General features: G+C 38.6%; 1 protein-coding gene across 1 annotated transcript in view; it reads right to left on the bottom strand.

Annotated features, from left to right (window-relative positions):
• Window positions 1-11730, bottom strand: part of exoc5 (exocyst complex component 5) — a 184791-nt gene that overhangs the window by 22394 nt on the left and 150667 nt on the right. The window contains exons 12-14 of the mRNA XM_043698437.1: window positions 7501-7710; window positions 2229-2376; window positions 1903-2011 (exon numbers count right to left, since the gene is read on the bottom strand). Coding sequence (XP_043554372.1) covers window positions 1903-2011; window positions 2229-2376; window positions 7501-7710 — 467 coding nt within the window. The remainder of the gene's footprint in view (window positions 1-1902; window positions 2012-2228; window positions 2377-7500; window positions 7711-11730) is intronic.

Here is an 11730-nt window from a genome sequence, read left to right as displayed (position 1 = left end):
GGGGAGATACTAAATGAGTATTTTGCATCAGTATTTACTGTGGAAAAGGATATGGAAGATATAGACTGTAGGGAAATAGATGGTGACATCTTGCAAAATGTCCAGATTACAGAGGAGGAAGTGCTGGATGTCTTGAAACGGTTAAAAGTGGATAAATCCCCAGGACCTGATCAGGTGTACCCGAGAACTCTGTGGGAAGCGAGAGAAGTGATTGCTGGGCCTCTTGCTGAGATATTTGTATCATCGATAGAGACAGGTGAGGTGCTGGAAGACTGGAGGTTGGCAAACGTGGGGCCACTATTTAAGAAGGGCAGTAAAGACAAGCCAGGGAAATATAGACTGGTGAGCCTGACCTCGGTGGTGGGCAAGTTGTTGGAGGGAATCATGAGGGACAGGATGTACATGTATTTGGTAAGGCAAGGACTGATTTGGGATAGTCAACATGGCTTTGTGCGTGGAAAATGGTGTCTCACAAACTTGATTGAGTTTTTTGATGAAGAAACAAAGATGATTGATGAGGGCAGAGCAGTAGATGTGATCTATATGGACTTCAGTAAGGCGTTCGACAAGGTTCCCCATGGGAGACTGATAAGCACGGTTACATCTCATGGAATACAGGGAGAACTAGCCATTTGGATACAGAACTGGCTCAAAGGTAGAAGACAGAAGGTGGTGGTGGAAGGTTGTTTTTTCAGACTGGAGGCCTGTGACCAGTGGAGTGCCACAAGGATCGGTGCTGGGTCCTCTACTTTTTGTCATTTACATAAATGATTTGGATGCGAGCATAAGAGGTAAAGTTAGTAAGTTTGCAGGTGACACCAAAATTGGAGGTGTAGTGGACAGCGTAAAGGGTTATCTCAGATCACAACAGGATCTGGACCAGATGGGCCAATGGGCTGAGAAGTGGCAGATGGAGTTTAATTCAGATAAATGCAAGATGCTGCATTTTGGGAAAGCAAATCTTTGTATGACTTATACACTTAATGGTAAGGTCGGGAGTGTTGCTGAACAAAGAGATCTTGGTTCATAGCTCCTTGAAAGTGGAGTCACAGGTAGATAGGATAGTGAAGGCGGCGTTTGGTATGTTTTCCTTTATTGGTCAGAGTATTGAGTACAGGGGTTGCGAGGTCATGTTGCGGTTGTACAGGACATTGGTTAGGCCACTGTTGGAATATTGCGAGCAATTCTGGTCTCCTCCTTATCAGAAAGATGTTGTGAAACTTGAAAGGGTTCAGAAAAGATTTACAAGGATGTTGCCAGGGTTGGAGGATCTGAGCTACATGGAGAGGCTGAACAGGCTGGGGCTGGGGCTGAGGCGTCGGAGACTGAGGGGTGACCTTATAGAGGTTTACAAAATTATGAGGGGCATGGACAGGATAAATAGTCGAAGTCTTTTCCCTGGGGTCGGGGAGAACTAGAGGGCATAGGTTTAGGGTGAGAGGGGAAAGATATAAAAGAGATCTAAGGGGCAACTTTTTCACGCAGAGGATAGTACGTGTATGGAATGAGCTGCCAGAGGATGTGGTGGAGTCTGGTACAAGTGCAACATTTAAGAGGCATTTGGATGGGTATAGAATAGGAAGGGTCTGGAGGGATATGGGCCGGGTGCTGGGAGGTGGGACTAGATTGGGTTGGATATCTGGTCAGCATGGACGGGTTGGACCGAAGGGTCTGTTTCCATGCTGTACATCTCTATGGCTCAATGCATATTATACTGTGTCTTTCTTTTTGTACTGAACATTGTCACCAAAATTAAAGCTAGAGTCGATCAAATCAAGTTCAGCCAAAATAAGGGCTCGGAATGAATGCTGGATGATCATTAATTTAATTAATTTTTTAAAAAGCCTTTACCTATCCACTGAGAAACTTCCATGCACTGAATTATCAAATAATGAAAATTACCTGCAAGTCCAATTTCTAGAGCATAGTCAATATGCTCAACACACAAGTATTCCACGAGAATAGTAAATATTCGAAAAGCATTCTTTGGTAAATCAGAAGAATCAGACAGCTATAAATAAAAAGTTAAGAATTAGCAAAAATAGACACTGCTTAACATAATAATTATATTGACTGCCCCAGTGAAAATCATCCCCAGAATATCCACCTGCAGAAATTTTAAAATTGAAGGACGGCAAGGCATCAATATTTGAAAAAAACCATCATATAGCCCAAACCTCAACAATACAGTACAAGGAACATTATTCTTTTTTGAAGAACATTCTTACCCTGTGACACCTCTCAAAGGCCTGTCTGGTCTCCTGCAAAAGATTGACAACTACCTCCTGTGACAAAAATGTCTCGCCATGCGTGTCAATACTTGGCCCCAGTGGTAAGTTTGTACGTTGGCGAATTCGCTCTTTTAGGTCCTGAATCCTACAAGATACACATCTATTATTTCACAGAAACATCCAAAATTTACAAAGATTAACAACTGTACTAATTTGCAGAGGACAAACATGTATAAAAGTATACCATAAGCAAAAGTTGAGATTACACAGGTTGACTCTCCTATGGTGTCAGACATGACTGAGACTTCTTGTAGTCATTTGAATGTCTAACATTAAAGCCATAACAGAAGCTACCTTTTCTAAAAAAACTGAATTCAGTGCACAATATTACAGATTGCTGGCCTGTTCTGATTTCCTGCAGGTTTACTGTAGTAAGCAAATTCATTGAATCTTCTATGTAAAACCCTCTGGCTGTCAGTGCCTCAAACTGTTTTACACACACACACACAGTAAGGTTCCAAAGTTTTCATTGCATATACGAATTTTCACAATCATAAAATTACTTAAACAGTTTTGCTCATAATTATTTTACCTTTTTACAAGAAAATGGAAGCCATCTAGGAGAGGATGTAACAGCATGGTATTTTGCCAGCCATAGCGTCTGATATTTTGCAATAATGTTATCACTCAGGCAATCAGGAAATCTACAAGTTTTGATTCTGATTTTTAATAGAACAGATGTGAATATTTCAGAAAACATGAAAGAGCTGTTTCTGTAAACAGCAGAAGATTGAGACAGGACTCAGTAAATGTTTCGAAGCAGGATGCTATGAAAATATTGCCAGAATTTCAAAACAATTTTTGTTGGGAAAAAGCCCAAAATTGCACAAGGAATCAGGTTTATCCTAATCAACTGAAATGGGTCAAGAAATAGGAGAAATTTGAGCCAACTTTGATTTCTTCTGCACAAAAGTGGCATGGTGGCTCAGTGGCTAGCACTGCTGCCTCACAGCACCAGGATCCCAGGTTCAATTCCAGCCTCGGACAACTGTCTGTGTGGAGTTTGCACATTCTCCCTGTGTCTGCGTGGGTTTCCTCTCAGTCCAAAGATGTGCAGGTCAGGTAAATTGACCATGCTAAATTACCCATAGTGCTCGGTGCATTAGTCAGAGGGAAATGGGTGGATTACTCTTCGGAGGGTCTGTGTGGACTGGTTGGGCCGAAGGACCTGTTTCCACTCTGTAGGGAATCTAATCTAATCTAAACTCTGAGCTGCAGAGCATTTAAAAGAGACATTTGTAAGTAGAAGTAATGTCAATAATTCTGATCATCATCAAAATCAATGAATTTGTTCCAAATCTACAAAGCTTTGGGCTGACCAGAATAAGAATTAAATAATTAAAATTAATGAGGTAGGCAGTATTCTAAAAAATTAATGATCCTAGCCCACATGTCAAGATGCTCTGACATTAAATATTAAATTCAGAATTCATCTAGTAACTAACTTCACCCAAAAATATTAAAATAAACTGAAGTAATGTTTCTAATTGAATTTTATAAAATAAACAAAAAAACCTTCAAAATAATTCTAGTAAAATTAAAACATTCAACTTAAAATATTCTTCAAATTGTAAATTCTTTCAAAACATCTTGGAACTGACTTTAATGAGATGTCAAGCAATTTCTCCCAATTTTTTCTGTCCAATAGAGTATAACATTCAACAGACTTGAAAGTAAATTTAAAATAAAATTATCCGTGATAACATCTTTAATAGTGTTAATGATTCAGAAAACAGATTAGACAGTTTCAAGCTAGTTTATATGCATGTGATTCTGACATATGTAATTTAAGAGGCATCACTGTAACATTTACAGAATGATAATGTACAGACAATTCTACCCAAACTCAAGTGAAGCATTCTGAAACAGAGGTGATAAGTTGGTAAAAGTGTGGCTGAACCAAGGTGTAAAGAGGATCAATTTGCCAAAGTGCATCAGTGGCTCCAAATGCAGACTCATTTTCAGCATGGTTTTGAAGTGCTGCAATTATTAGGGAATCATAAAAACGAAAGAGGGAGGGAAGTATTTTGCCCTCGCTGAATCAAATACATTTAATTTTCATCTAAAAGGAATTCTTCCATTCAACAAATAGCACAGAGGTTAATGCAGGGAAACAAACTTCAATGTATGCAGTTAATATACACACTTGAGCAACTAGACAACTTTTTAAAAATCAGCTACAGTAAATTACAAATTACTTTCTTCACACTTCACTGTACTGCATTTCCAAATGCTTCTTCAAAGCACTGTACCTTAAATTTAATTATGTAATCATATAGACATACCAAATATTACAAAAGGGGGCATAATGATGAAGTGCACCTGCTGTGTATTCAGGTCATGGTATTTAATTAGATAAATTCATAAATGCTCTCATGTACAGACAAGCTAAGCTGGTTTCTAGACTCTTCTGTGAAATCCAAATTGGATGTCAGGCCTGAAGCAAACTCAGTCACCAAAGTAATCATTAAATTGGCACTGTAAATGGCTGTCCATCAAAGATAAGAAACCTTTATTGTATGAATCAGATAAATTGTTTGATTATGGTATAAATTAATTGAGTAATAAGCATATTAACAAAGAGCAAAGGAAGGGATATGTAGATCTTTATAGATTTGTTCCATAAATGTAATATATAAAACTGCTCAATTTTTTACAAAAATTCATTCATCAAATGAGGGCATTGCTGGCATTTATTGCCCATCCTTACTTGCCCAAAGGGCAATTAAGAGTCAATCACATTGCTGTGGTTCTGGAGTCAAACTTAGGCCAGATCCACAGCAATGGGTCATCATTAAAAACTTAACTTTCAAATTTTTTCTTGAATTCATGGTGGGACCTGTAAAGGAAATTACATTTGATAAGAATAAGGAAATTAATCACTGATGTGACAATAAATAATTTCCACAATAGGTCATTTGAGGAACATTGCATGAGTAGGGAAATGCAATCACCAACTATTCTTTTCGATTGACCCACTACCAATTGCTTTCACTCTATGATTAGGACCCAGTTTAATAATCATCGGAAATTGAATTTCACACGCAGTTTTGCTACAGGCTTCATAAACTGATTTATGCTTGATTTGTCAATGAGGCGGCTTTGATAAGATATGTACTATTACAGCTTGCCTCAAAAAACTAGATTACTTTGAATTCAATTATGTTGATAAGGATAGAAAGAATATCTATTGCGCACTATAAACTTTAGAAAAAAATATTTTCAACATTTATAGTTTTGAAATCCCAAACATTAAAATTCTTTCAGGAGTGAAAATAAATAAGTAGTTTGAACAAAGTAATCTTTGTTTCTGTAATCAATGATTGGTTATGTCTTCAGGAGAAACTAGTCATATCCAATGATTCCTCTATGATACACCCATGCACAGCAGCCAGGAAGGTAACATGCATTTATATCGCTCCTTTAATGCAATAAGTATGGCATTTCACAGAAGCACCATAAAAATGAGAGAGTCATAGATGACAAAAAATTTGATGGAAGACACAAATTTAAGACAACTTTTAAAAGGCAGAATAGGAGATGGAGAGACAGAGAAGGCGTGTACATGTGCTTAGGCAATTGAAAGTACAGGCACCAATGGTAAATCAATTAATATCAGGTATACAAAATAAGCCAGAATTTGAGAAGTGCATATATTTCCAAATTGTAATGTTGAAGGAGATAATAGAGACAAGAAGGGGCCAAAGCCAAGAAAGGTTTTGAAAGGAGGTCAGTAAGCATGGGGCTGTTGGGATTTGATGCAAGACATGGGCTCTAGTGCTTGAGAGTTCAGTCGATGAACAAAGGCATGAATGAGGACTTCAGCAGCAAATGAGCTGAGGTATGGGTAAAATCGTGCAGGGTTAGAGAAATGGAAAGCGTCAATCTTAGTGATTATGTTAACATGACATTGGAAGCGCATATTGAAGTTAAATGTGACACGAAGGTTGTTTAATCTAAGGCAGTTGCCAGGAATAGACAGGGAGTTGGAATAGAATTTGGAGTTCAGACTGCTTTCAGCCTTATTAATACTAAATGGAAGTAAATTTTTGCTCTGCTAGATGTTGTCAAGTTACCTGAAAATGCAACTGTGGAGGTGGCATGAGCGGTAATGGTGAGGTGGGGCGAGATGTCATTAGTGCACCTGTCAGAATTACTAACGTTCTTCCAGATTCTGTCACAGGGATAGCAGTTACAGAAGAAAAGGAAAGGACAAAGGAACATGCTTCTGGGGACTCCAGAGGCAACTGCTTAAGAGCAAGTTATTGGAAGTAATAGTTTCAATTCAATTAGATTCATATAAAACTGTGTGGCAGCAGTCCACTCAGCTACATAACAGTGATGTTGGAGTTGGTTAACCATGTCAAAGGTTGCCGACAGTTCAAAAAGATTGAGGAAGGAAAGTTTATGTTTGTCAAGTCAGTTAGGATATAAATGTTGAGTTTAATAGGGAGTTTTTTGGAGCGGAAAGGAAGGTTAGATATGGAACCTGCTAAAGTCAAGAATTTACAAATTATCCCATTTAAAACAATCCACAAAAACGGTTGCCTAAAATTTATTAGTAGCTCACACTGAACTGGCCACTTTGAACAAAACATTGCAGGGAGTATTAAATTAGTCATGTCAAGACTTTAATTAAAGTATTTCCTGCTTTCTCTCATTTTTGAAATGCAATATTTAATTGTAACCTCTGTCCCTTAAGTTTTGTAGCCATTGGGGTGACTCTGCGCTCTCGTTTACACATGCTTGAGATGCAACTATTGTTTCCTTAATTTCCCCTTTAGCGTATAGCTTCGGCTTTCACCATTGCCCCTTTTATCATTTAACTTCCCCTTCCTACTATCTTATCACAAACCTGTTTGCTTCCCCTCCATCCCCAAGCTTGACCTGGAAATAGATTGCAAAGTACTCTTAGTCCTAACCAATAGTTAGGACTAAGAATACTGTTAAATAGTTCAAGTACCTCAGGTTTTATTTTAGAATCTTTGAACTGTAGAATTTTGCATGTGTCAATTTAAGTCAGTGATTAAGTCAGGGCTAAATTCTCAATCTAATAGTCTCACACAATACACCTGGTATCTTTATACACAAACAAAATCCAATCTGAAAATTGAGAAAAATCAAGAGCTTCTGAACATAAAAAACAATTAAAATATCAGAAAATATTAATCATGGCTATTTTATCAAAACTTTATATTACTGCACTTACCCTCCAGATCCATAGGACCGTTTTTGATGATTTTTGGAATCGTAATAGCGTTGTAACACCATGCTACTCCTAGTTTTCAAGTATCCTGTCTCAATTTCGATATAATTTTCCAGGTATGAAAGGAAAATGCCTTTGATCATCTTTGCCAGAAATGTCTGTTTATCAGTACCAAGATCAAACTCTGCTAACTTGCTTGCTAAACTTGTGGTCCTGTAAAGCAGAGACATTACAAGAAATGATTATTTATTACCAGCTTCAAACCCCCTGCTAATAATGTACAACTAAATCCTAAGTAGCATTTTTAAAAAAATGTCAAGTTGAGTTGACTTTCATGCTTCCTTTACATTTATGGAATAAAAAACAACCTAAGCTTGCCACATTAGCCAGAGACAACAGGTGAAGTTTAAGTCCACGATCTGTGAATAGTGCCATGCTTGTTTTAATTTAAACCTGTACCTCACCATTTGAGGCACAGCATATTAGTGTACTGTCATGATGTGGTGCACTAAGTAACCTATAAAAAATAAGCCTTGCAAGAATCTGGTGCTTGGTTTTTCTTTTCCAATCATATGTAATACGCATCAAGAAAAATTGAAGAAGAAATCCTGTTAAAATGTGCAAATTTAAAAGCAGTTTACCGATTTATATGCTAGGAAACAACAGCTGGATGTAGAGCTGTCATGGAAGTGTAATCATCATCTAAATGGTGGGAGTTAACAAATTTTGAAGAGGCTTACAAGTGCTTTCCTTTATTGTTCAGAGTTTTGAGTATTGGAGTTGGGAGGTCATATTGTGGCTGTATAGGACATTGGTTAGGCCATTTTGTAAAACTGTGTGCAATTCTGATCTCCTTCCTATCGGAAGGATTTTGTGAAACTTGAAAGGGTTCAGAAAAGATTTACAAGGATGTTGCCAGGGTTGGAGGGTTTGAGCTATAGGGAGAGGCTGAACAGGCTGGAGCTGTTTTCCCTGGAGCATCAGAGGCTTATAGAGGTTTATAAAATCATGAGGGGCATGGATAGGATAAATAGACAAAGTATTTTCCTTCGGGTAGGGGAGTCCAGAACCAAAGGGCACAGGTTTAGGGCGAGAGGGGAAAGATATGAAAGAGACCCAAGGGGCAACCTTTATCACACAGAGGGTGGTATGTGTATGGAATGAGCTGCCAGAGGAAGTGGAGGAGCCTGGTACAACTGCAGCATTTAAAAAGCATTTGGATGGGTATTTGAATAGGAAGCGTTTAGAGGATTATGGGCCAAGTGCTGGCAAATGGGACTAGTTTAGGTTAGGCTATCTAGTCGTCATGGACGAGTTGGACCAAACAGTCTGTTCCCGTGCTGTACATCTCTATGACTCTAAGTGCTGACACTGAAATAATTCTCTAACAAACAGCACAGATCACTGCTGCATGATATCTACAGTTGAGGAAGATAACTCACTTTAATCTAGTCTAAAAAAATGAATTCATTATGACATCCAATTGTTTCTGAAATGAACAAGTTTTTAATCCTCTCGACGCTATCTGGAAATGCATTCTATGTGACCGTCAGAATGCATCAAGAAAATCTAGGATAGCATTGTTTATTCTCAATAGTTTGAGTTACTGTCCGTTTTTTTATCCCTGCAGCTTAGCTTGGATAAACCTTTTCAAGCTTTAAACATGGAAATATTAAGAAACACAAAGAAGTCATGCAGCTCATCATCATGTCTGCACCAGCTGAATAAACTGGCTGCTGATTCTCATCTCATTTACTAACACTTAGCATTGCAGGTTATAGTGTTTCAGTGCAGATTCAAGGTTTCTGCCTCAAATGCCAAACCAGGCAGTGAACTCCAACCAACCACCACCCTCAGGGAGCTACATTCCCTCTAATTTGCTTGTGGAGCACAGACTTCTTGAGCACAACAGTGGCTACCTCATTATTTGCCTGACTTAAGGAAAACCACCTTAGCCTATTCAACTTTTCCTCTTCAGTGCAATTTTCAAGCGCTGGCAACAATCTTGTATTCTCTCCAGAGCAATTATGCAACTCTTGTGATGACCAGAACTATACACAAAACTCAAGCTGCGACCTAACTTGTATCTTATGTAGTTCCAAATGTCAACCTCTGCAATCATGGTTCAGCTGATAGCATTCCTAAATTCTTCAACTTTTATTCCAGAACTTAAGTAAAAATAAAAATCAACACAGACTGAATACTAGAGTATTTCACTTTTAGAGGGGCTGTCTTTTGGAAAATAGAGACCCTGGCAGTTCTGCCAAGACATCATGACACTATTGTGATGATGATTAGAGGTATTCTCTGTGGTGCCCAAAATATGTTTAATCCTAATCAATATCATAAAAATATATCCAGCAATTATCATACTTTTTGTGAGAGCTTGCGGTGTACTCTACATTACAACAATGAAATATACTTCAAAATTACTTCATGAACTGTAAAGTGCTATCATGAAGTGCCCTGTGCTGCATAAAAGACATTAATAAATAAAGGCTTGCATTTATATAAAAACTATTAAGATCTTGCACTTAGAATGCAGCAATGGAGGTGAAAACAATCTAAGTTCTCCTCCAAGCCAAATGCTATTCCAAATTGGAACTAGATTGCTGCTCTTTGAAGTCACTGGGCTAAAATCCCAGATCTCCTTCCATAACTGAACTGTGGATTCACCTACTCCACATGGACTTCAGTGAGGTAAAAACTTCAGTGATTCAAGGAGTTGACTTTTCAAGGGCAAATGGAAGGAATCCTGAGGGACAGGATGTACATGTATTTGGAAAGGCAAGGACTGATTAGGGATAGTCAATATGGCTTTGTGCGTGGGAAATCATGTCTCACAAACTTAATTGAGTTTTTTGAAGAAATAACAAAGAGGATTGATGAGGGCAGAGCAGTAGATGTGATGTATATAGACTTCAGTAAGACGTTTGACAAGGTTCCCATGGGAGACTGATTAGCAAGGTTAGATCTCACGGAATACAGGGGAAACTAGCCATTTGGATACAGAACTGGCTCAAAGATAGAAGACAGAGGGTGGTGGTGGAGGGTTGTTTTTCAGACTGGAGGCCTGTGACCAGTGGAGTGCCACAAGGATGGGTGCTGGGTCCTTTACTATTTGTCATTTATATAAATGATTTGGATATGAGCTTAAGAGGTATAGTTAGTAAGTTTGCAGATGACACTAAAATTGGAGATGCAGTGGATAGCGAAGAAGATTACCTCAGATTACAACAGGATCTTGATCAGATTGGCCAATGGGCTGAGAAGTGGCAGATGGAGTTTAATTCAGATAAATGTGAAGTGCAGCATTTTGGGAAAGCAAATCTTAGTAGGACTTATACATTTAATGGTAAGGTCCTAGGGAGTGTTGCTGAACAAAGAGACCTTGGAGTGCAGGTTCATAGTTCCTTTTCAGTGGAGTCGCAGGTAGATAGGATAGTGAAGGCGGCGTTTGATATGTTTTCCTTTATTGGTCAGAGTATTGAGTACAGGAGTTGAGAGGTCATGTTGCGGCTGTACAGGACATTGGTTAGGCCACTGTTGAAATAGCGTGCGCAATTCTGGTCTCCTTCCTATCGGAAAGATGTTGTGAAACTTGAAAGGGTTCAGAAAAGATTTACAAGGATGTTGCCAGGGTTGGAGGATTTGAGCTATCGGCTAGGGCTGGGGCTGTTTTCCCTGTAGCGTCGGAAACTGAGGGGTGACCTTACAGAGGTTTACAAAATCATTAGGGGCATGGATAGGATAAAAAGACAAAGTCTTTTCCCTGACGTGGGGGAAATCCAGATCTAGAGGGCATAGGTTAGGGTGAGAGGGGAAAGATATAAAAGAGACCTAAGGGGCAACTTTTCATGCAGAGGGTGGTATGTGTATGGAATGAGCTGCCAGAGGAAGTGGTGGATGCTGGTACAATTGCAATATTTAAAAGGCATTTGGATGGGTATATGAATATGAAGGGTATATGAATAGGAAGGGTTTGGAGGGATATGGACCAGGTGCTGGCAAGTGGGATTAGATTGGGTTGAGATATCTGGTCGGCATGGACGGATTGGACCGAAGGGTCTGTTTCCATACTGTACATCTCTATGACTATGACTAAATGGGGATGAACAGTAAATGCCTACTTTTATAAAATAATATGTAGAAGCATATATAATAGTTTTCTTCCTATATTTCTTTATCAACTTTCAGGTGACTCTTTGCAAAACTGAAAAGCTTAAATACTTC

Source organism: Chiloscyllium plagiosum, chromosome 10 (genome assembly GCF_004010195.1).
Source record: "Chiloscyllium plagiosum isolate BGI_BamShark_2017 chromosome 10, ASM401019v2, whole genome shotgun sequence".
Classification (NCBI taxonomy): domain Eukaryota; kingdom Metazoa; phylum Chordata; class Chondrichthyes; order Orectolobiformes; family Hemiscylliidae; genus Chiloscyllium; species Chiloscyllium plagiosum.
Note: the sequence above shows the minus strand (reverse complement) of the source record. Positions and strands in the feature narration are given on the sequence as shown.